A 26,870-nucleotide genomic window follows, 5' to 3' on the forward strand; every position below is an offset into this window, starting at 1 on the left:
GCTCCGCTGGGAGCCCTCGCTTCGAGGGATCCGGTGGGCCCCGGGCTTTGAAGACCGGGTTTCGCTGTATGCAGACGATATTCTCCTATATCTCACCTCACCGCGGCAGTCGCTCAACGTCCTCTTTGACGTTCTGACTTCCTTTGGGAATAATTCGGGTCTCACGATCAATTGGTCTAAATCCTGCGTCTATCCGATCTCTGGTGGTCCTCCACTCCTACCGCCTCGGCTTCCGATCCAGGTATCACGGAGCGGCTTTAAGTACCTGGGGATATACGTTTCGCTGGACCCGGTGGCTCGCTATGAGCTGAATCTCCTGCGTCCGCTTCGGCGATTGCGAGAGGATACGGCCCGGTGGTGCAGGCTGCCCCTGTCCCCGCTGGGTCGGGCCGCGCTGTTCAAAATGATGTCCCTTCCCAGGTTCCTCTATGCACTCCAGAATTCCTTCGACGTCGTCCCAGTGGCCTACTTTCGGGAGGTAGAGAGCCTGCAGAGGAGACTGGTGTGGGACGGGCGGGCGCGTATTGCTCTTGCTAAGCTTACTCTCCCCTGGTATGACGGGGGCATCGCGCTTCCCGACATTCGCAGGTATTATTGGGCCGCGCAGCTTTCGGCCATCAACCATGCCACGTATGCGCCTGGCCTGAACCCGGCGTATGAGATGGACAAGTTCCTGCTTCCCGGCGGGGACTATAACAGGGCGCTGTACTCCCGCTCGGCTGGCCGGACCCTTACGGGTCCTACTAAGATTGCTGTGCGGACCTGGAGGGCCGCCACTGCGGCCACGGGCTGGGGTGAGCGACTGACATGTGCTACTCCTTTGTTTGCCTCCGATCGCCTGGGGAGCCTCTGGACTACGAAGGGGTTTGACCAGTGGGACACGATTGGTATCAGCAAAGTGGGAGACCTGTGGCATAAGGGCGCGGTTAAGACTTTCGCGGCTCTTCAGGCCGAATATGAGCTTACGGACAGGGAGTTCTTCCGCTATGCCCAGGTTCGACACGCCCTGCTCTCGGTCTTTGGAGAGGGGACCACGATCCCGGTTTCCTCGCCCCTCGAGGACCGCATACTAGACGGACATGTCCCGGACAGCACTATTTCTTTAATTTATAAGAAACTGATTAATCATCGGGCTGACCTCTTGGTGCGCCTTCGGGAGGCTTGGACGGGGGATGGGGTGGAGTTGGACGACGAGGACTGGCAGTCTGCACTGTCGTCCCCCAAAGAGGTCGCTATTCCAGCCCGTCTCCGGTTGGTACAGCTTAAGATTCTTCACCGGGTGTATGTGACGGGTCCTCGCTTGGTCTCAATGGGATATTCCGACGATGGGCTCTGTAAGCGGGGTTGTGGGCTCAGTGCCACCTTTCTCCATATCCTGTGGGAGTGCCGCGAGGTGGCGGACTACTGGCGCCGGGTACATACGGTTATGGGACAGGTCACTGGGGTTGTGCTGCTGCCGGAGGTGCGTCGCTGTGTTCTGAATGTGTGGGAGCCCAATGATTATAGTGCGGCTCAGACTCGGTGGGCGACCCTGGGGAACATGATTGCCAAGAGAGATATAGCGCAGCTTTGGGGTGCCCAGCGGCCGCCCACCGTGTCAGTATGGAAGGAGAATATGGACTGGTGTATGTTCAGGGAGAAGACTGTGTACGTTGCCCGTGGTAAGCCGGGGGCATGGGGCAGAATCTGGGGGCAATGGAATGCTTACCGCGGGGGTATCTGTACGCCCCCCCTGGTGGACACCGATATCGCCATGTCCCCCTGACCCTTGACGGTTCCGGGCACCTTTTGGAATGACTACATATGGACGTTTAGTTCCCTTGGCCCCCCCCCCCCCCCCCCGTCCCCAGCCTCCCGGTACTCCTTCCTTTCGTGTGCTGCTTAATGGTCTGACCTGGAGTTCCCCGGAGGAAGCCTGACCTGCGCCGTTTGTCTTTATGCCTCGCCTTTTGTTTTTCTTTTAGTTTTCTGTGTTTGTTTGATCTAAGTCTCCTGTGCCTCTAGAACTATCCGGACTCACTACGGGGCCGACCCCCGGGAACCGACTGCAGCTTTGATAAATGTATATTCCATTCTGTACTTAGCGGCCGGCCCTGGTGGTTGTAGGCCCGTGCTTGTAATCGAATTATTGTTCAATAAAAACTTTTAAAAAAAAAAACAAAAAAAAAAAAAGTATTGTCACCTCAGCTCAAGTGTCTTTTAGGCCATAGTGGAGGGGGCGGGGTGTTTGTTCGTTTGCATAGGTATTATTGTGAGACTACCTTGCCCAGAGAAAAAAATAGAGAAGATGTCGCACTATGGCCAAAACTGCTGACTATGGAATTAGGGAAAAAGGTTCGAATATCAGCGTTGGCACACCATCCTGCGATTTCTGCCAGGGTCGGGCTGAGACAGAAAATAGTCTTGGGCACCCAAATAAAAATGGTCTCCATTAGTGAATTAGCTCAAAAAAAGTGACCCATTTTTGTAATTGGGGCAGTTTCGAACTTGTAATGGTAAGGGCTTTGCAGGTATGGACTACTTACACGAGTGAGATCAGGTGTAGTGGGCTAGTGGCCCGTGGGCCATTATGGGCAAGCCTGACTAAACTGCAGTGCTTCTAGTTTTCACCAATGTTACTGGCACTATAAGCTTTAAAATGCTTAAGCTATCAAATATTTCTCTAAAAATGAGTCAAATCAGACTAACCAAATGATGTTTCATGAAAGGGCACGATTCAGAAACATGGAGCACTTTTTGAGGGAATGCTGGGCCTAATTGTGATCCCAAACCGACGCTGGTGTGTGGGCTGGTATTTCCAATGTTTACGGGCCTGTTTTATAATTTGCGAATGTAGGCCACTTTGATAGCTGTCTGTCGCTAAAGGGGGTGGGGGTCACTTTTGGTGCTTTGACCCTTTATTCTGTCTCAGTCCGACCCTGCCCACGAATGCTTCAGAGCAGGTACTAAGTCTCCGAATGATAAGAGCACCTGAGAAGATGAACCACGCTTTCTCAGTTCTCCTGCCTCTGGGGAGGTGCTGTGTATATAACGCAATTGAACACAGAGCACAGACAGAATATTTCTTGATGTATGCAGAAACTCGTGTCCTCGTCGCCACTGTGGTGTTGCTATCCAGGAACGTTCAGGTAATGATGTATCAGGCGGGGGTTGCTTACTGCAGATCCCATTTTATTGGACCCTTGATGATGTGCCCATCGTCATGGTGTAAGTGTTCTTGTGTGTAGGTATGGCTCTGGGTGGCACATAAAGCACGTAAATCTTGGAGGCAGAACAAAAAGAGCTACAATGATCTGAAATCTGTAGAAATGTCCATGGCACTAAACAAGCAGATTTTCCCTGAAAATTTTCTTCGAACCGCTGAAATATCATACCAAAATGACCAAATTGTTTTCTACTTTCTAAAATTCTAGACACATTTTGGAAATTGCAAACAAGATTTTCAAAATGACGCAGACTCTGCTGAGACATGCCTTACAACACACACGTTCGCAATAAAGTCTTCTATCGACTACCTCTAAATCCTGTGGCAAAGATGATCCATTTACAACATTCCGCTATCTATACTAACATTAGCTGATGACTGCCCTTGTAAAAAGCCACGAAAAATTCATGCCCATGATTTTGCTTCAAAAAGCTACTTATACATTCAGGTAGATGTACTGTTTAAGAGCGGGTACCAATATTGCTCCTCGGTCCTATATCCGGGCTTTGTCCCAAAATCACCTCTGAATCCTCCTGCCTTGCTATGACTACTGGGGCCGACATGCGTGTCTCTTCCTCGTTCTTTTGCTTACGTCAAGAAATACATCAATATGCAAAACAGTGTCACATGTTATTGTGGTCAAATATCAGACCAGATATACGTTGGGAAAATAATATCAACTCTCAACATATTATTATGGCAGAGTTAATAACCAAACATCTACACATACCTTGACAATATGTCAAAAGCTGATACTATGGACCGATACGACACATCTATAGGTTGATATTTTTGGACTCGAAACACAGGCACCCTGTTCACTACATAAAAGCCACTTTTTCCTTTAAAACAACTTTGGAGTATGTGTGTTTGCACCTTATGGAATCAGTCTTTATTTCTGTGCATGTTCGCATATGGATCCTCTGATTATGCTTAATACTAGTTTAGGTCTAGGGTTCTAAACTCCTTTAGAGACAATAGAGTCTATCCTTGGATTTACAGGAATGTACCAGAGTTCATTACAGTAAAGCATCTCATACTTCTGTGATCTGCCAATGCTTTAACGCTAGAATGCTTTGATAGTGGATATCTTATAGAGATCTCGCACCTACTCCCTGTCTAGTCTGTCAACTGGAGACAGGTTTTCCCTGGCTAAGTCAGACATTGGCTGGGCCTAGATTCCCACCTACAGGGCATGCCTCCCCTTTGGTAGTCTTGGGCCATTTGTCTGATATGTTTTTGCTGTATTTGGGCCATGTTGAGAATTTGTTCCTCTTGTCTTGGTTTAGAAGGCACGGGACACAACATTTGCCATCCAACTTCTAACTGACCAGTTTAGTAACACATTATGGCTGTACCTGTCTTATTGTCCCATTCTCCTGCTTTGCATGCATTTCTGGCCACAACCAGCATGGAGTCTTATGGCTCTTATGTATCTCACTCCATTTTCAGGGATTTTTAAGGATTGTTTTGGCTATGTAGGAGGGAACGGTCTGTTCACTCCTTCAGATTTGATGGAGGGGCGGGAATAGATGCTCATACAGGTTTCTTTTGATGTGCTTCGGGTGTCAGCATTTATCTCTAGTACTTAGGTAGTTGCAGAACATCTCCTATGGTCTTGGGATTGGCACAACGAAATTGGCCGAAAAATATTTATTTATTTATTTATTTATAGAGAGCTTATAGAGCGCTCAGTAACGCCATCTCGGCGTGTCCCCGCGCTAAAGCTACCAGCGATCACCATGAGAGCCTGTGACCTACACAGTGTATAGATGTGTTTTAAGCTTGGCCCTGAACAGCGCTTCACTGCTCTCCAGTCTCAGAGCAGGAGGAAGTTTGTTCTATTGTTGAGCTGCTTGGAACGCAAAAGATCGTCCACCCATTCTAGCCTTCCTTATCCTGGGGACTGTCAGCAGCCCGGCACCCTCCGACCGGAGGGTCCTTGTTGGTTCGTAGCGGCTGACTAGATCCCTAAGGTAGGCGGGCGACCTGCCCCAGACAATTCGGTGACAGACGAGGAGGCACTTAAACAGCACACGTTTCTTCACAGGCAGCCAGTGAAGCGCATCCAGCGCCTTTTGAGAATTAGCCCTCCTAGGTCTTCTTAGCACCAATCTAGCGGCGGAATTCTGGATAACTTGCAGGCGGCCCAGGCAGCCCTCGGTGGCCCCTAGGAACAAGATGTTTCCATAGTCCATCCGAGAGGTCACCAGTGCCTGCGTCAGTGTCCTTCTGGCCGCTATGGGTAGGAGGTCTAAGGTTTTGTTTAGGGTCTTTAGTACTCCAAAACATTTGCCCACAAGACGCCTTATGTGGCCATCATAGGAGAGAAAGGAATTCATCCAGACTCCTAGATTCTTAGCCTCCTCACAAGGTATGGGGGTAGGGCCAAGGCATGGAGGCCACCACTCGGCTGACCAGTTTTTGCTTTTTCCCCCCACCACCAACACCTCTGTCTTAGAGCCATTGAGTTTTAGGCAGTGGGAGTCCATCCACTCAGCTAGTGCCTGCATACAGGACTTAAAGTTGGTGGGGGTGTTGGCGGTGTTCTGCGATAGGGAAATCAGCAGCTGGGTGTCGTCGGCGTAAGACACCAATTCCACCCCAAATGATTGTACAACCTTCGCCAGGGAGGCCATGTAGAGATTAAAAAGAGTAGGGCTCAATGCTGAGCCCTGAGGCACTCCCTGATCTAGTGGCATCTCGACCGAACGACATGTCCCTTGCTGTACCTGGAAACATCTTTCAGTGAGAAACGACTGTAACCAGTACAGCGCAGGACCCACGACCCCAGCTTCGCTCAGACACCGTAGCAGGATGGAATGCGCTACGGTGTCAAAAGCCGCGCTGAGGTCGAGCATGATCAGGGCCATTGTATGTCCTGCATCCGCCCCTGCTCTTAAAGTCTCAGAGGCCCGTAGGAGAGCTGTCTCCGTAGAGTAGCCCGCCCTAAATCCTGATTGTGAGGGATGTAGTAAGTTCCCTCTCTCCAGGTGCTCAGTAAGCTGAGCATTGACCACCTTCTCAGCCACTTTCGCCACATACGGCAATAAGGAGATAGGTCTGAGGTTTTCCAGCACTTCCATGCTTACATTCGGTTTTTTCCTTATTGGCAGTACTATGGCCTTCTTCCACTCCTCAGGGACTCGTTGCGTGGAAAAGGAGGTCTGTAAGACGTGTCTGATGTATGGTTCCAGGGCTACCAGGCCCTCTGAGATGACCCAGGCCGGTGCCGGGTCGTTAGGGGAACCGGACTTCACACTGCGACAGATCTTTATTAGCCTGTCAGCGGCGGGTACCTCGAAAGTTTGCAACGAGGAGTCAGGGGCCAAAGGCGAGCTGCCTGCTATAAAATCTATGCCCTTATCTAGTTGTTGGGTGAAGGAGGCATAAATAGCTTTAACTTTGTTGGAAAAAAAGTTAGCGACTCTATTGCATCCCTCCACGGTGGCCCTTAGGGGGGTGTTAGAGCTGGAGACTAAAGATATTTCTTTGTATATTTTAAACAGTACGCATGAGGAGCTATCGGCCGCCTCAATGCGTGTCTGGAAATATTTAGCTTTAGCTCTACGCACCACATACTGGTAGCTTTTGTGTGCTAAGCTATAACTGTTTTTACCTTGTTCGCTCGGGTTCCTTCTCCAGCTCCTTTCAAGTTTTTTACAATTAGACTTGATTTGCTGGAGTTCTGGAGTGAACCATGGGGCAGTACGTTGTCTGCCTTCTCTTGCTTTACCCTTACTCATGGGGGCTAGCTCATCCAGGGTGGCAGTCACAAGCTGATTAAATTCATTATTCGCCTGATCACTGTCCATAGCAAGCGGTAGTTGCGCTTTCTGGATGGCGCATATGAAGTTTTCTTGAGAATATTGTCTCCATTTACGTCTCATAATATTTCCCATCCCATTCTCAATGGCCCTAACTGGCTGGTAAAAACATTGGAAAGGGACCAAGAAGTGGTCTGTCCAAGGGAGCTGACAGGGTGTAAGTGCCTTTATCAAGTCCCAACTCGCGAAGATAGGGTCCAAACAGTGACCCCTCTGATGTGTAGCTGCAACACTTAGCAAGTCCATATAATTAACATACTTGCATCAGGAGTCCAAGAGGTTGTTTGGCGAGGAACTTGACATAGTGATGGAAGCAGCCCATGACACCAATGACCAGGATATGCCCCCTTCTTGGTTTGGTTTCCCCCATCAAAGGCTAATGTCCATCATTCCTTTTTTCATATGTTACATATTAATAGATACCAAGAGGTAGATCCTGTCCAGCCTCAACTCCATCTATGTTCCATCTTGAAGACACTGCCCGTCCAGCTTCAGTGACTTTTGGGGTTTGTATGAGGTAGGAGGAATATTTGTGATGTTCTTTTTTAGGTTTTGTTTCCCTGTCTAATGGTTTAGGAGATGTGCTGTTGAATAGCAAACTTATAACAACATTAAGCGGTCTATCAAATGACTTCAGTGGGCCAACATCCGCTTACTATTTGGATATATTCTCATGAAGTAATAAGTGGGGAACGGAAGGAAGGCACACTGGTTATGCTCTGTTATTTGTCACTTATTATTATCACCCAGAGTCATTTCCGTTCTCATTTCTTTGGTTATGAACCGTTCTCTACGGGTTTCTATATGCTATACCTTGACTTGAAGACAGTGTTACTGGTTGGTTGTCACACAGCAGGGGAAATGGGTTAAGGGGTCCTCATAAACACCCATAGGGAAAGAGGACTTGAAAATAATTCTATTTTTAGGAAGGCAGAGGGGTTCTCTATCCGGGTGCGGTTGTGCCTCATGAAGTAAGGGAGAGTGTTAAATTGGCTTAATGAAGATTACTAAAAGGGGTTTGTTACATTCATTGTTTGCTTCTGGCCACGGTTGTGCTTCACACTGTAACCACACAGGTCCTGGCCAGATGTATCCCTTCTTGTGTTGTGCGGGTGGGGCTGGATGCAGGTCCCTGGCAGGTTTTTTGGCTTTGCTAACCTCGGGCCACAGAGGTCCTCAAACTAGAGCTTTTATGTTCAACAGAGGTTAGTGCCATATGTAATTAATTAGGCAAGGAACCAGAGTCAGTATTTACTGGCAAAAAAACTAAACATTTGCATTTTGATTGGGACCTATTGCTTGGGGGACACTTGAGGGGTGAATATACTTGCTTGTTTTCAACAAGAACATTTCATTAAAAGTAAAAACCGACAACCCATAAAACATAGTCCGCAGGCAAACAGCAGCTTTTCACGCTGTGTCTTAAGTTTTTACATGCACTGTATTAATTATTTTAAAATATTATAGGCTTTGCACGAGTAGGCTTTTATTTGTCTATTTTACTTACTTGACTCTCGGTTTTCTCGGTTTGAGCTCTCAGTTTTACCCGGAGTCCTCCATTTGTTGTGGAGAGCTTGAGGGAGCTGTCCCACCCCAGTCTCCATCTGGGGACTGTTGGGTTTAGCAGTCTAGCTGAGCTCTCGGTCTCCTACTTAAAGCAGATGGCCGCACGGACGTGCAGTGGAAAGACCGCAGGCAAGCATCAGCTTATCACACTCTGTCTTAAGTTTTTATGCGCACTGATTTTCATTAGTTTAAATATTATAGGCTTTGCACTAGTCGGCTTTTCCTTGTCTATTTTACTTACTTGACTTATCTCGCTCTCCATTCCACTGCAGAGTCCTCAGTTTGTTGTGCAGAGAGTGAGCGAGCTGTCCCACTTCCGGTTTCTGGCTGAGGACTATCAGGGTTAGCAGTCTAGCTGCGCTCCCGGTCTCCTACTTAAAGCAGATGGCGCAGCCGACAGGTGCAGCAGGTGCACCGACGGCGCGCTGAAGTGTGCTTGTCCATGCCCAATCGCCGCCAGGAGCTAGGACCCCTGCTCCCTTCTCCCCAGAAAGTAGTAACAATATTACAGTCACCTATTTGTCGGAAGAACTTATCTGCTTAGGAGACCAAGGTCCAAGTTCAACCCATATGGCTGCAAACAAAGATTTCCACCCCACCTCGAAGGTCCATTAACATTTTTAAATTGCCACTTCCAAAGCCTTATGCTGAACCAAGGAGGAAAGCACCTTCTGAGACCACCTAGTGAGACCTATGCCACTGAGGATAACTCACCCTTCTATGTCCCCTTAGGCCCTTCCCCTCAATTCCCTCGGATCTACAAGGGGTTCCTATGCAACATAAGATCATTACCCAAACACGTGATTGAAATTTGGGACCTTTTGGCCACCACAGCCCCAGGTTTGGGATTCATAACTGAGACCTTGTTGAAATCCACCTCAGTCCCCTCCATTGCGTTGGCTCTTTCTAATAACTATTGCATACTTAGATTAGATATGGTAGGCAGAATGGGCGGGGGAATAGCTATCATTGTCAAGGAATCATTAAAAGTCTCCCTAATCGAGACCCTTTCTGAGAAGTGGGCAAAGATATGTGTCTTCAAGGTAGAACTCTCGCCCAGATCTGTAGGAAAGGAACCCTGGTATATCGTCACCTGGACCCACAGGACATTTTTGTCTCAAACTTATGGAACTTATTGTCACCCATGTGTTGTCATCGAAGCATTTTACTTTACTGGGAGACTTCAATGTACACAGTGAAGACTCCTTAAATATAGATGTGTCACATTTCCTTGCTGATCTTTCAACACTAAGTCTTAAACAGATTGCCAAAGGACCCACGCATACTGCAGGCAATACTCTAGATCTGATTTTCACTAACTCTCCCTTCATGTCCAGTGAGCTCCCCTGCTCCCTCCTTTGGACAGATCATTCTCTAATTGAATTTCAGGTCTCGTCTACTTATGCTCCCGACCACCCAATAAAACCTAAGCATAATCCCATGAGGCAATGGAGCAAAGTCACCCCAAACAACTTCACTGAGGAGTACACCACTCTTACAATTTGCAAGGATCGGGATGTGGACAAGGCATTAGCGGACTATTATGGGTCCCTAAAAATAGGAATAGACAACCTTGCCCCTATGAAAAACCAACATAAATTCAAACTGGGGCCACATGCCCCATGGTATTCCCCCGAATTGCGCATGGAAAAAGCCCAGTATAAAAAACTGGAGAGACGATGGCGGCAAACCCATAACCCCAGGGATAGAGAAGCGTATAAAAAAAAGTAGCGCTCCACCATGGCAGCAGTAAAGACTTATCTTCTTTAGAGGAACTCTGTACCTTTTCTTGCACACATCCTTGACGGGGTATGTACATTGGACCTCATTAAACTTACCCCTCTCTCCCTACTATTGTTGATATACTTGCACGGGTTCTTCAAGTGGGACTTTGATCATTAGGTTACTAGCTGATTATAAATCTAATCTAGACTGGCCCCTCTCCCTCCTCCCTTGTCCTTAGTCTATATAACTCATCCATCATGGATAACCACCAGGGCTTGAGTTTCAGTGACGATGCGGTAATGGACATTTTAGATAGAACACCAGCCTTGCTAGGGGCAGATGGTAGCTCAGCGTCAGGCTCACAGTCGGATGACTGGATTGCCCTGACCAATTTGAAAAGGGATTGGCTAAAAATAACACTACATGGCGCACTCATGACTGAATATTTACGGGCAAACATAGCACCTTCAGGTCTGATTGTGAACAACTTCCCCAGATTATTCTTAGATGACGCCACTTTTAAGAAAGAATGGTCCCTAGTGGCATGGAAATGCACTAGGGACTGGCTGGTTTTAATTATTAATACCGCGAGAAGATTGGCTGATGCCATCCTCGTGAAGATTCAGATTGCTGAAGGGGCGGTGAAAACCACTATCCAGATCACGGCTTACAAAACTAGACTTGCAGAGATTAATACTGAGATCGCTGACAACAAAGAATACCTAATGAAACAGAAAATACCCAAGTTACAGAAGGATATACAGAAATTCGATAAAGAGAAAATATATCCTTACCTTAAAGCTGATTACACCTCAGCTAAAACAAGCTAATCCTCTGATGACAACTCAGATAGGAGAGACTCAAGTGACAGCAACTCCAGTACTAATAGTTGGGGTAGTAATAACTCTAGGAGGAATCAACGCACCAACAGATTTTATAATGGACCAACGTTTCAGGGTCCCCCTATCTTCCAAGGTCCACCACCACAACCCCCTTTCTGGCAATTTCCCCAATACCAACAGTGCCCCCCTCAGTTCTTCAATGGCAACAACCCCCCTTTTTTAGGCAGAGGTTGGGGCAGAGGAAGAGGGCACAACAGAAGAGGCTCACAGAAACAAGTCCAATGGCAAGACCAACCGACCAGCGGTATGGACACCAGGAGCAAAACGAGAGACAAGAGGAATTAGGGGTTAATCTCTCACACCGTATCCTCACCATCCCTGAGAAATCACTACTGCAAAAGGGCCTGGGCTTTGTTACCACCACCCAAGTAGATAGATTTAGAGATCATTGTGAGGTCCACAATTTTTTTCGTAAGATACGATTAAAATCCTACTTTCAGGATCTACCACCCACCGATGATGGAGACTCAGGACTGAGAAATCCCTCAACGTTTACTCCACATAATAACATGGTCCCAGTAGAGGTTTTAGCTTTTGAACAAGCAGTCCCCAAAGAGCTTACCCTACCTCACAGAGAGACACCTTTTCACAACCTTTCAAAACAAGAAACCTTAACACTGAAGAACCTCTCAGAAGACACTTCCATTACCATTAAGCAGGCAGATAAGGGTGGGGCTATAGTAATTCAGTCTACCACTGACTACGACAAAGAATGCAAACACCAGCTCTCTAATGAGAGATACTACACCCCTATAGCATCCGACCCCACCTCTCGCCTTACCACCACCATTGCCACTCTGGTACATGAGGCAGAGTCTAACTGCTGGATAACCCACAAAGAAGCTGATTTCCTAGTGACCAGAGAACCGAGGATCCCGTATTTTTACACTTTACCTAAGATACACAAGGGGATCACCCCGGTGCCTGGTCGTCCCATTGTCTCTGGAATTGGTTCTCTCCTTGAGCCTCTCTTTAAGTTTTGCGATCATTTCTTGCAACCCCTGGTACGAGACATACCTTCTTTTGTAAAAGACACAACTGACGTCCTTAAGATTATTACTAACATCACAGACACAGGGGATATAGACTTCCTAGTCACCCTTGACGTGGAGGCCCTTTACACCAATATTCCCCAGAGGGCGACCTTGGCTGTTATAGAGACTGCCCTTCAGGCATTAGACTGGTCTTCACCTACACCCATAACATTCATAGTTGACTGTGCAACCCGGGCTTTGACTGAAAATGTCTTTGAATTTAATCAACAACTTTACCACCAAAGCTAGGGTACTTCTATGGGGAGCACCTTTGCTCCTAGTGTAGCGTGTCTCTATATGGCAGCCTTTGAGAAGGACGTGATCTATAACACCTCTAATCCTTTCCTTGATAACCTCACGTTATGGAAACGATTTATTGACGATATCCTGATCTTCTGGCATGGGACACGCACCAACTGTGATGACTTCATTAAATGGATAAATGAGCAGAATGAATACCTCAGGTTTTCACATACCATATCAGAACTTACCATACCATTTCTAGATTTAAATATCACACTACTTGATGTCACTCTGAGCACAACTCTGTACAAAAAACCCACCGATCGTAATAGCCTATTGCGTTACGACAGCCACCACCCCAAAATGTTGAGGGATAACCTACCCTTTGGCCAATTTCTACGCATTAGACGTAATTGCACGAGTGTGTCTGATTATAGAACAGAGGCCAAAGTTCTAGCATCTAATTTGAAGGCTAGGGGTTATCCCGACAAACAAGTTCGAGACTCCATGAAAAGAGCTAGGAACAACCCACGAGAGTCACTACTTGAGACACAAACCAAACCAAGCTCTGACATACTCACCTGTGAAACTTCCTTCACACCTGACCTAGAATCAAGAAAATCATTCTGAGACACTGGAATATTTTAGATACTGGCAGTTTAAATATACCAAAACCCAGGTTTGCTTACAAAAGAACAGAAAACCTTAAGGACCTTTTGGTCCATACAAGACCGAGACAGAACGTAACTACCAACCAACGCATTTTGTGGGGTCTCCCCTTAGTTACTGGACATTTTGCTTGTGGATCATGTGTGGCTTGTCCACTGACCACCACTTCCAAGGATTTTACCTTCAAGACTAATTTCAATTGGGTTTTGACTAAACACACAAACTGCAATACTAGAAAATGCATCTACATGATTACATGCCCCTGCGGCTTACAGTATGTAGGGATGACCATGCGCACTGTTAAGACCAGGATAACTGAACACAGAAGCAACATACGCTGTCAGAGAGTTACCACTAAACTCTATACGCACTTCAAAGAGACACAACATCCCGCAGACTCCTTACGCTGGATAGTTCTGGAGACACATCCACAAATCTCTAAACATGCACTGTTCAGGCTTGAATAGAGATGGGTCCTCAGACTGTCTACACATTTGACTGGCCTAAATGATGACATTCCGTGGGGTGCACTCACATAATTGGATCTTTTGACTCTTGTCCAAGCGACATCTCGCTGTATTGCCCACTTTGGTTGGTATACTTACCAAGTAACAACTCTGTTTTTCTGTACATTCCCCCCCCCTTTTTTTCCATCTGGTCGCCAATTATGGCCAATTATGGCGGTGGTTAACCCTCACGATTGGTGGTCTACTAACCACCACCCACAGTTATGGATAACCCATTATGGCACTACCCAGGGATTTAATATCGCTCCCTCTGCAGATCATTAGCTGTCCTATACTTTTCCATCACAACTGTCTATGACTTACACCAATAGGAATGAGTTGTTTACTATCCCTGATATATACCCCAAGTGGTATCTTTTTTATTTTTTACTATTTTGCGAGACACGCGTCTAATTTCATGTACCTTCTCGCATACCTTACTGCCTGCCTAGATACGGTTTCTGTCCATATATTTTTATTTTGGAATCTTTATTACACACACCGGCACTACCGTAATGATGCCTGGTATTTTTCTTGGCTTAGGTCACCCCTCCGTTACAGGATGGCCGCCATCTTTCCCGGCTTTCCACACGACCTTTGTGACGTCCTCTCCACTACCTTGCCTGTCACATGACCTTTCTCGCGTCATCCCCTTCCAGCAATTTTAGGCATCAGCCGCCGACAACCATTCACCATCCCGGTTCCGGCGGCTGGGTAGGTTCACGAGCGTTAGCGTTTCTACATGCTGGTGAGTACCGCGCTGTTTTCTTTTTCCAGACGCGCTCCTCTCTGGATCTCTTCCAAGGTGAGATTATAATTTAGAAACCGATCGGACTTCCTGGTTTGCACAGACATGGCACTACTTTCTATGATTATCTTTGTGTCCCAGATAGGACAGCTCATGCACCCAGCGCTGCGGAGGGGGTCTGGGTACTTCACCTCGTCACCTCCGCTGCGCTTTGCTGCTGACCGCCCTTAGCTGTGAACGTAGTGGTCATGGCTGCATATTGTACCCCATGTTGGTGAGTAAACCACGTCTGTGACTTTTCTTCTTTTCCACTCCCCTGATTGGTCCTCTGGCAGCCACACATCTCTTCTTATCCCGCTGCCTAATTCAAACTCCCCCTAACATGTCTTTCTATACAACCGGTGTACGCTTACAGGACCCCAATTGGAGTCCGTTCTCACCCGCCGGCAACTGTTGCAAGACCTCCTTGTTAGCAGTTTTGGTGAGTTCCATCTATTCCCGACTTTGTCCAACCCCGCATTTTTATCACTAAGAGATAACTCTAGTATTAACATACTCACTGATACTCAGGAGTCTATGTTGGCCTTTTTATCCTCCTCGTCCTCATAGTTTTACATGTCTTATTGGCATAATTTCTCCCATTTTAATGAAGATAAGATCTGTACTAATTGTGAGTGCACTTACATGTTCATTGTTACCTCACATTTCTCGTTGCAGGTTACCTTACCAAGCCTGTGTGGTATGTAGATTCTCCACATATCCACGTACTGTAGATAGTTCCACCACTGATCCTGAGGAAGTGCCCTGACCGCTATGGCTACTATGGCACGAAACATGCAGATCCCATTGAGAGTAGGGCATACACAGCTAGATTCATTATTTCTAGCTTCAATACCCACCTCAACCACCTTTTATTTAGGCTGTTTACCACCATAATAAAGTGTCTTTGTGGACAAACAGAACCTATTTTATATTCACTTCACCTACAACTCACATCTACACACGCTAGGGCCCCTACCCCCACTGCACCCATCGGCAGGTACAAAAGATCCCCGTTAAAGAGCCCCAATTTTTGGTGCCAGTCAGGTATTGCAGCGCCGACCTGACGAGGGGCAGACTCAAATGATGAAGCATGACACCTAGCTTGCTGGGTGTGTGTGAGCCCTAGTTCCAACAAGAGATTTTCCCCTTCTTTTGACCTGCTTATCTTATAGTCAGGCCCACTTGATACCCCTGACACGTGACAGTACATTCTTCTTCCTTTTCTTATCTTCTTTAGAGGAACTCTGTACCTTTTCTTGCACACAGCATTAAAGAAGCATATAAGGCTCACATTTCACTACAAATTCAACAGGCTGGAAACTCCACCACAGAGTTATACAAAGTCCTTAAATCCTTCACAAATCCTAAGTCCTGTTCAATAGATATCCTGCCTCCATAAGCTCTAGTTAATGCCCTTGCAAACCACTTTGAAGGAAAAGTTAATTTAATTTACAATAACTTCCCCAGACCGGTGATTCAAAGGGGATCAGTATCCGACCCTATGCTTTCTAATTATGCAAGTACTAGGACTCTAGAAAATTGTGTACTCCTTGGCCAGACTCTGTTTGCAAAGCTTTGAAAGCAGCGAAATCAGGTTCCCCTGTAGGCATTATACCAGCTAGGATCACAGCAACACTGGCTAATCAGCTCACCCTGGCCGTTTGCCCTTTACTAAACCTTTCAATCAACTTGGGAAGGATTCCATTAGATTGGAAAGCTGCCCAGATCATTCCTATCCGTAAGAAGGGTTACCTCCCAGTCTCTGACCTGTCAACTACCGCCCTATCTTGCTTCTCCCCTTGATGAGCAAACATTAATAGACAACTTATGGAGTTTCTAGTATCGAAAAGGATTCTGGATTCCTCCCAATCGGTTTTAGACCCATGCATAGCACTGAAACTGCTCTCATAGCGGTCACTGACTATATCAGATGCTCTCAGTCTATTAACTAGCCCTCATTGTTAGTGCTACTTGAATTGTCTGCAGCTTTCAACATGGTATCTCATCCTAGATTACTCCAAAGACTAGAGGTGATAGGTATTTGGGGCACAGCTCTGCAATGGTTCATGAGCTTCCTTTCACTGAGAACCCAGACCATCAATCTAGGCCTGTTTAAATCCCACACTCTAGAGCTCAACAAGGAGGTGCCTCAGGGCTCATGTCTCTGCCCCACATTATTTAACATCTATGTAGCCCCCCTTGCTAAAACCATCAGAGCCCATGAATTCATACCTCTCTCATATGCGGACGACACCCAACTTCTTATTGGCTTTGATAAAGACTCCCACAATACGAAAGCCCGTTTTGCAAATGGGATGAAAGCTAACTTGCTTTGGATGACAGTGAACTTCCTTCAATTGAATGCTAGCAAAACTGAGATCATGCTCGTTGGGAGAGATCAACTGCTCTGGTCGTCGGATAGATGGCAAATAGATTTAGGCACAGCACCTACCCCCAAAACTACAGTAAAAAATTGGTGTGTACGCTTGGACCAGGCTCCAACTTTGAAAGATCAGGTAGTGGCCACCACTGGCACCTGCTTTCATTCTTTCACTCTCGATGTGCAAAACCCTAGTGAAGGCACTAGTAAACAGCTGCCTGGATTATTGCAATGCCCTCCTAGCTGCCACAAATGAGTCCATACTTGCCAAACTTCAGGTAGTCCAGAACACAGCAGCCTGTCTGATTCAAAATAAGCTGGCCAGATCAGCCTCTTCTCCCTTTCTACAATCGCATTCATTGGCTTCCCGTGAACATTAGAATAAGTTTCAAGATCTGCTGCTTAGTGCATAAATCACTGAACGGCAAAGGTCCCAGATACCTGGCTGAGAAGCTTATTCCTTACCAGCCGAGCCTACCTTTGAAGTCTACGGTCAAAGTTTTCCTCACTATTCCCTGAATTAAGGAAACAAGTGCCGGGGGTAGAGCCTTCTCTTACCTGGCCCCCTACTACTGGAATAAACTACCCACTCACATACGGAAATGCACAGACCACCTGCTTTTCAGAAAGCTTCTAAAACCGAGCTATTTCCATACTAGTTCTGTCTTGCCCGTGGTCACTCCAGCGCTGAGATAACCATCCCGGGGTGATTCAAGCGCCTTACAAGTTAAATTAACATAACATAGTGCAACTTCACCACACTGTTCCATGCAACTGCAACATCATCAATGAGACAATCCCGCATGTGTGCCTTACCATCAAAGTTCTTGTGCTGGCTTGCAAAGATGCCCTGCATGGATTGGCTGGCCTCCTTCAGTTTGGCTTCAAATTCAGTTTTGCTGCTGTTGGCGAAGTTTTCTTCCATTTCACTGGTGCAGCAGGTGTAGCCCTGCGGGCAAATTCTCAGGTGCTCCCCTAAGGTCAAGAGAGAAATCATAATTACTCAATGCTGCGGTTAATGTTTACAACCTCTTGAATTATCAACCAATAAACTGGGTTCCAACTTGTCAAGTTAGCCTGAAATATTCAGAAGAGCAATAATGCCAGCCTGTTCTACCAGCATGGCAACTTTATAGGCCACAGTGTGAAACAAATATTAATGAATATGAAATGAAAAAACTATACTGCACTTTATTCAGAGGACCACAAACTTCTTTTGGACACAGGCAATAAAAACACTGGCTTAAACAAATGATTAAATTGTGTGCAGTTATCATAACCGAGGCTTCATACTATGGTAAATCTTTAATCCATTTTGTAGAAATAAAGAAACACCGAACTGAAAATGAAAGTTATGGAGCCAAAGCCGTGAAGCTGTCCCATAAAACAATAAAAGATGATGGATTTTGCTCCATATTTTTATCAGTGGAAACATTTGTGAAATGGACTTGAGTCGGTCATGAGCAAGATGATACACAAATTTTTGTCAGGAAAGGCAGGGGCACCCGCCGGTTTCAAGCACAAGTTCAGGGCCGGTAACATGTTTCGAAGTGGAGTAACAAAGTTGCCTTTCGCTCGATAAAAATAAAATAGGATTTTTTTTCTTCCAAACACGGCTAAGAGGAGAGTTCTTCTCAAGCAACCCATTGTTCAATTTTTTTTAGCACAACACATCCTCTGTGCTCTCTCATAGCAAGCATTCCTCAATTTCTCTCTCTCACCCGGTAATTTTTTTTTTTCCACAGAGAACAATATGAATGTGGTTGGAGCATCTAAAACAGGATCACTGAAAAAATACAACTGCATCACCCCATTCCTGATTGGCCGGCATTGGCTGTCCCTCAAGGCCTACATCATCTTCCAAATAAGCTCCATCATGAATTTAGCAGCAAACACCGGTGCAGGTGCACCGCCACTCCAAAACCCCCTTCCCAGGGGCGTAACACAGGCCCCGCATCCCCCGCAGTGCGGGGGGGGGGTGGGGCCAAGCTCCAGGGGCCCCCCTCCGCACTACACTTCGGCCTGTTGAGCTCCTGATAGAGTCCGGAGGGGGCCCCTCCACGTACCTTGCAGGGGGAGCCTCAAATATTGTTACGCCACTGCCCCTTCCCAACTGGTTAATGTAATACAAGGCGCCATGGCATTCCCCGGGCATCTGGAAGTGTAATTCAGAGAAGAGCCGCAGACCAGCCCCACAAGGACTGCCTCGGTGACCCATGATTAGGGCTGGACTGAGGAACCAAAAACAGCCCTGGCATGCATGCTCAAACCAGCCCCACTCCTTTCATCTCCTACTCAGTGGTACTGAAGTCATAGGGGTTGCGAAAAAGTGTAGCAAATGTGCAACGCTCATTCAGCAGGAGAGTGGGAAGGATGTGGCGAGTAGCTGGTGGCGCATTTGGAGCACACTGCCACAAATATATAACAAAAGCATGGTGTAGTAGCGCACTATCATTCACAGACAGCACATTTTCCATTCAAATGTCCACAAAATTCACAAAGACATACAGTTTTACTGATAAACCCATAAAACACAAAAACTGTAATGTGTGGAAATCAATTTCAGCAAACAATTACCATTTATGCCTCACCAAGTAAAGTGTCTTCAGAATTACACAAAAAAAGGTGCTTGATTGGTGCTTTTTCAACTACTGATCAGTGGCGTAACAAGGGGGGGTGGTCCGCCTCAAGCGACATGAGTTTTGGGGGAGGTGGCCTCCCCCCGCTCTTACCTACCGTCTCGGGCAGAATTCAGCAGCACACCTTCACCCTCCTGCTCTTCAATGCAGCCATCAGAGGGTGGCAATCTGAGGAATCGCCAGCTCCCCACCCTTCACTGCAGCCGAAACGCAGAGACCACCACGGGCGGCCATGGGTCTAGCTCTGCCATTGCTGCTCATATAGTTTTAAATATGTGTACAGTTAATTATTGGGTATTTAAATGTGGTAGGGGAAACATCTGATATCCTACAGCCTTTCCTTTCACACTCCCTGAACCCCAGGAAGATTGTCAGATAGTTCACTTTACCAAATCAACTAACTTTGCAGTCAGAGTTAGAAAATTAAACCCATTAAACAGCAACCTCCATGTTCCAAGAATAAGCAGCAATTTGTCAGAAGACATAGCCTGGAAGACACATCAAGTGTGACAAGATAAAAGTAAAATGTAAAGACATCTTTATTGCACATGTACGTCTTGAACTCCAGCATGGTTAATTTGGGGGTGCTGCAGCACCGCCGCACCCCTACTTCCAGCTCCTATGCTCCCATCTCTCTCTTCCCATCCATCCATTCTCTCTCCTAACTCTCTTGTCCCTCTCTGGTCGCTCCCTCTCTACCTCCCCCTCCCTCTCCTCTTGAAGCCTCCCAGTGGCTGCTGCAATTAACCTTGGGAAACTGAGTGAGGCATCAGGAACAGCCCTGGGCTTGCAAATCCGGCCTCCAAGGGCTCCAGCCCACCAGGGAATAAAGGGCAAGTCTGGCCTTGCACCAGCCCCTCCAGCCTCTCAAAAGAGCTCCCCACCTCCCCAGAACTCATTACTCTGCATAATCATGATGCTCTATTGCTAAATATCCGTTTAACTTACATGACAACCCCACATGCACACAAAGTACAGATCCTAAAGACGTTCATTACCGCCAGCAGGATTACTGTAAAGCTGTCTATCTCCAGCCGCCAGCACAGCCCCCAAGGTAATGTCACTTTTCTCAAAACTCAGTGGCAAGCACTGTCTTCAAGTTAAAGCGCCCAGACTGCACCTTTCCTGCTTCAGCTGCTCTGCGTTAGCTCCAAGAAAATCAAAGAATCCTCTTTAAATCCCTCAGCTTAGTACAGAAAGTGCTTCCTGAGCAGCATATAAATTCTGTCTCTCCGGGATTTATCCGTCATAAATTGAGACATTATTTAAGTTTCAAAACAGCCATTTTTATGACTGCTCCCAAGTTCTGTTCAGCTGCCTTTGGAGGCAGAGCTTTCTCTGTCACAAAAGATAAGTGCTTGAAATCTTTGCCACTTTCCCTGCCTTTCCCTGCATTCTCAACCTATACTGAAATTTTAAAAGTCGTTGAATATCTGAATGTATACGGCAACCTAGCCATTTGGTCAGTTTTGCGTATCTTGTCACTTAAGTGCCAAGATACCTTCAGGTAGGGGTCTACACAATATTAAAAATAATACAAATACTTAATAGTAATAATTCTCTCCGGGTTTTGGGTACATAATAAAGCAATGCCTGTCTCCAGTAATAATTATTCGGTCTTCAACTTATTGACACAATTGTGGACTACACCCATATCCAAAATTAAATTGTTTCAGAAGAAGATGATCAATCGACACAGAAAAATCTTTACAATAATGTAGATAAAATAAGTCTAAGGCTGATGGGTTCAGTAAGAAACATCAAACAAGTAGCATGAGAAGGAGTGTGCCAAGCTCAAAAGAAGAGAACGTAGATGGCTGTTGCTTAAAACACTTTATTTCCACACAGAGGAACTATTAAAGTTATAGTTTCGGTCCCTTCATCAATAGATGCTATAGACCTTCATCTGGATGATAGATGAACTCGAAATCTCAGTGACCATCCATCCAGTCAGCCAGCCAGGCATCATCCATCTTAAACTTGTTTTTTTATAAGGAATACTTTTCCTTTAAAGAGACTTAGAAAAAGACCCATACACGGTCTTGTTGACAGTAACTAGATCTCTGAAGACTGAGAACCTGATTTATTGTTTGGCGGAGAGGGTACTCCGTTACAATGGCACTGGAGTACCCTCTCGCCAAACTAATGACCCGTCCACATAATTTTGACTCAGGCGGACCTTCAGTATGTCAACTGTGGACACTACTCTGTCTCCACCACCAATATACACCTCCATCAGCCCTATTTAGAGCACGTGGACAAACGCCAAGTTTTCACCAGTGGCTGTCCCTTCTTTAGGGCATTGGGGCATTGACCCACTTATATTTTGACCCCCAAATCAAATGTGACTTGAGCAAAACAGTGTGTTTTACGTTGATTCTGCCGAGGCCCGGCTGGCTGCAGTTTCGAGGCCTGAGGCGGGTCCTGACTCTTGGAGAAGCCAGTGAGGGCCTGAGAGGGTGGGGCTTATTAACAATAGTACTGACACCGTCAGAGTCAGAGGGACCAAGTGCGCATGTCAGGTTGGACGGCTGCCTCTCTCCAGCCAGCCCGACCACTCAGAATCTCTCCCCTCTGCGCATACTGAAGCCCGGGGTGAATCATAGACGCAGTCCTCGGGCTCAGTAATAAGTGCTGAGGGTGTCTGCTCCAGCCAATCCACGCACTGCTGCAACAGCAGGAGCAGCATCTGGATTGGCTGAGAGAGATGCAGTCATAGTTATGTGGGGCCTCTGGCGCAGTGTGTGTGTGGTAGTATGGGGTGGCAGGAGACTGTCTCCTTTTCGTGCGGCACTGAGTGCCTGGAAGTAAAAAATACAATTCACCTCGCTGCTTTTCACCACCGTCTTCACATTCACCACCACCATATGATGGGAAGACGCTTATATGATCATGCTCCTGTCTGTTCATTGTCCGTGATAAGTTCTATGGATGCAGTTTGTCCGTAATTTGGACATTGCAGGGTGACAGCTAATTATGCGGCTGAATCTCGCCCTCCAGTGGCCAGAGAGTGTGAGGTTATCCTGTGCCCACACCCTCAGAATCTTTTCATTTAGTCCTGGGGTTAAGGGGTAAGAGCCCACTGTCGCTATGACACCAGTGGGTACATTGCTCCTGGCCTGCAGTCATGCAGTGCCCACTTTTGAATTACCAACAACGTGGCTAGCGACAGACTGCTAACCTGCCCTGGTCCAGAACCGGACCCTGACTGTCCTGTAGAACGAGAACTGACCGGGTTTGTCACAATCTTCGGTTCTGCAACTAAGAAGTTGAGTTTAAGTGTTTAAGGCCAGTTTGTTACTGTACAACCGGCCCGCATTTGTAAATGGAACATTATATGTTAGGCGCTCTCGATCAGTTCTGGCCTCTATAGGCGCTCTCAGACAGCTCTGGCCCATAGGCACTATTAGCCAGCACTGGCCCTTAGCTGCTCTCAGATAGCCAGGACCTCTAGTCGCTATCAGCCAGCCCTGGCCAATAGCCAGTCTCAGACAGCTCGGGACTCTATCCACTCTCAGACAGCTCGGGCCTCTAGGTGCTCCAGCTCATAAATCCTGGGCTTTGGAGGGCTCCACCATGCGCACTATCCCGGGCCCGGAAGCGAATGCTTTCTCGTTACGGGATCTGCTTTGGACATCACTCTAACCACATTTCCTCAGTATCTCTTTACCACTCAGAGTCCAGCTATGACATCGGACCAGTGGTCGAAGTGGGGTCAGTGGGCGGAGTTAGAGGTGGGGCAGGATTGGCAAAATATCCCAATCTTTAGTATTTGTTTGGCATTTCACTGACCAGTTACAGCTTATTATGTAATGTAATTCAACCAATGGATACACATTATTATTTAACGATTAATATGAGTTATTGACATTAAAATAAATTCACAAAGAGGGATATGTTTCTAATCACAGAATGTCCCAAATATGCTTAAAAATGGAAGCACAAGCCATTTGTTTCCGAGCCACGGAGTTTCTGTCGTCAGCAATATACACAGAGACAATCAATTTTACGTGTGTAAATCACTGTATAGGAAATGTTACATAAGACAAAGGACTACAAGATGTAGGAGTCACACGACAACCATATTAGTAGACAGTCTAGTTTAATAGTGATTGATCTGACGAAACACAAACTCAGAATTTAAAACTTAATACCATGATTGGGGGTTCTCTCTAATAATCATTATTGATTTCTATCCAAATGAACACTTTTTTGCAACATTAGGATAATCAAAGGCTTAGGGAAAAAAACATAAACCTCTAGTTTATACCTTGCAGTTTGTATGCAGCTCTTAGATGAAAGTTAATAGCTCACTGTTCTTTGTTAGGATTTTAACTTATAAACTGCAAGTAACAAAAGGATCTTACTGACAAAAGCAGTAGCCCAATTAACTATTTACAAAATGTGCACTTTGTGATGGGCATGGTACATTTTCTTTGCAGCAGGCACATTAACCCTCTGCGCTATCTTTCCATGAGTCAAAACTTCCACTAGACAAAACTCCGATCTCTCTCTAGGAAGAAGTTTATTCACCGGAGTTAGCATGACATTTTTATTATTGCCGAAAATTGCTATAGGCCAGGAAGGAGGCAGCAAGTGCTTTTAAACACATAATTTACAACACCCCACTCAAAGTCAGCACCCGTTGCAGTCACACCGGTCGCACCGCCCTGGAGCCAGCTCTTCTAAGGGGTCCTGTGACCTCAGTGACAGTCACTGTTGCTCTAGGGTCTGCTACTTCGTAGGCCTGCCCACAAGACTGGAGGTGAACTTCAGTATGGATTGTGGTGGGCAAGCCTTCAAGGTGAACCCACACTTGCCACTGATAGGGTAAACCTGCTGGTGCTAAGACACCAGGGCTTTTCTGGTTTTGCGGGGCCTTCTAAGGTCTAGCATGGGAATGTGCTCCCTCAGGAGAGTGGTCTGCGGGACTGTTCATGAAGGCTGAACCCGGTTCCCTAGTTCTAAATTCGGCAGCTCTGCCCCCAGTGCTACATCCGCTCCCTCACTGAACACCATACTGCCCCGCTGAGAGAAATTCACACTGCCTTCAACTACAATCCAATTTGACCTGCTATAAATAACTGGATGCGACTCAATTCAAATTACGCACTCGGAAAAACAATATGCTCCCTAAAGGAAAAAGTAACAACATCCTGGAAAAAGGGAATGAAAGATTAAATAAAGCATGTGAAATGTAAGCAGGAACAACATGGTGAACTTAATGCTTTTAGTCATTATGCAGAAATCAACGAGTATTATTGCCTGAAAACTACAGGGAACAGAAAGGACCCATTTCAATGTCCACTGCTTATATGCTTACAAGACGTATGCAGTATGGTTTAAAAAGACCACATTTGTGAACACAAAGCCGCCGTACACATTTTGTTTTCCAATCCACCCATCAACCAGGTATTGCTGTATCTCCAGGTTTGGCGCTCTTCCCCACCGGGGAAAACAGCGCTTCACTGGCAAACTCGGTAAAGTGACGCTAATGTTTTATTTCCGAGGCTGCACCTTGGAATAGAAAAATGTAAAAACGGCATTTCCAGCAAAAGTTTTCTTTTTTGCATCCATTTCACAGGCGAACAACAGAACGACAGGAAGAAAGAGAGGGTGAGAACCATTTCTTGAGTCATGGTGTTCTGTAAGTGAGGAGGAGATAGACAGAGAGGGAATAGGAGTAAGGAGTAAGAAAGAGGGGTGGGGGTGCAGCTGCCAGCGGCAGAGTAGAAGCAGACACCTTCCTTGTCTTGTCTGGACAGGAAGCAAGAGACGGAGACCTTTAACTTCCCTGCTCCCCTCCCGTCCCCGAACAGCCACTAATGACGAGCCTTCTCTGAGGCCGTGGATATTTCTTACATCCCGGGACGCAACTTCAAAATAAAAAAGTAGGGGAACGGAATCTATAGAAATAAAGAAGTAGGGGCACGCCGTTGCCCTGCCGATCCCGCCCACTTCGAACACTGCATCGGACATGTCTGCAGTGTGCGTCCTTGTAAATTTACCCAGATGGGCGCCTGCTCACGAAACCAGCTGGTAGTCAGTCTGTTGGGACTGAGCAGTGGCGAATTGCTCATGCCTCCCACATCACTTGGACGCACCTGTGTGATCTTGGACAGATGAACTTGTTCTCACTGCCAGTGTTTTTCAGCTCTTGTCCAGATAGAACAGTTGGTGGTGCCTGGGGCCCAGGAAGGCTTCCCTCGGAGGTAGTTCCTCACAGTCTGGGAATGTGGCACACACCGGCCAACGCCCATCGTCTCCTCCCACCCTCCAGGTATGTGCCCACTCCATCTGAGGCACACCTCAGGGTGCACCTGAAATATCAAGCCGAGTGATGCTTGACCAAACTGAGTGATGCTAGGCAATTATTTGAAATGAAAGAACCTCCTTTATCTTTGTGGCATATTCCAGGTGGCAGAGTCGAACCAGGGGGCAGATTTACAAGCCCCGTACACCACTTTTGCGCCGCCTTTGCGTCACTTCTGTGACGCAGAGGCGGCGTAAAGCCAGCGCCATGCTGCGGGGTATTTACAACGTGACGCATCTAGGGAGATGCGTCACGTTGTAAAGCCCAGCGCCACATGAAACCTGCGTCAGGTTTCATGTGGGCGTTTTGGTGCAGGGGGGGCGTTCCGGTGCAGGAACGCCTCGGAAAAGTGGCTGAGTGAAATCTACAAGATTTCACTCAGTCACTTTTCCGACCCCCCTGCGTCAAAACTTTGCGCCTGCTTGAAGCAGGCGTAAGGCTTGACGCACCATGTTAGACATAGGCAGGGTTGGCACAGTTCTGGAGTAGCGTCGCGCCTGCGACACAACTCCAGCACTGCGCCAACCTTACGGCAGCAGATGCGACACGCATCTGCATTTCCTTGCGCCATGAAGCGCCGCATGGTAAATGCGGCGCATCCGTGGTGGTGCAAGAATTGTGATGCGTGTCGCAAGTTTCCTGGCGCATCCCTGCTGATTTGCAGGGATGCGCCAGGAAACGTAAATCTGCCCCCAAGGGTCTGGCTTGGCTCTAACAGCCCACGCACGAGCCGAGCCCAGAAAATGTTGTGCCATGTAAACTATGCAACAAGACCATGTAAAATATGGCAAAGACTCTTCAAAAGTCAAACACATGTATTTCTTTAACATGCAGAAGCTTTTTTATGTCACATTTTATTACTGCACTGTCAGATGCTTAATAAAAGTGATATTTTTCAAACCTATATATAGAGCCATTCTTGTCCCGCCTGCGCCCTGGAGACAGTGCTATTAATGACCTAAGAGGCAACTCAGTTTTCACGTGCAGTCTGTATGCGACCCAGATTTTTATAGGCAAAACAATAAAGTTTACTAAATCAAACACAATACGATTTAATATATCTCGCATTAT

General features: G+C 46.7%; 1 protein-coding gene across 1 annotated transcript in view; it reads right to left on the bottom strand.

The window, feature by feature from the left end:
- The window catches only part of GPC1 (glypican 1), a 349,563-nt gene that overhangs the window by 160,289 nt on the left and 162,404 nt on the right, over window positions 1–26,870 (bottom strand). Inside the window, exon 2 of the mRNA XM_085634652.1 lies at window positions 17,664–17,822. Coding sequence (XP_085490778.1) covers window positions 17,664–17,822 — 159 coding nt within the window. The remainder of the gene's footprint in view (window positions 1–17,663; window positions 17,823–26,870) is intronic.

This window comes from Triturus cristatus, chromosome 11 (assembly GCF_964204655.1).
Source record: "Triturus cristatus chromosome 11, aTriCri1.1, whole genome shotgun sequence".
Classification (NCBI taxonomy): domain Eukaryota; kingdom Metazoa; phylum Chordata; class Amphibia; order Caudata; family Salamandridae; genus Triturus; species Triturus cristatus.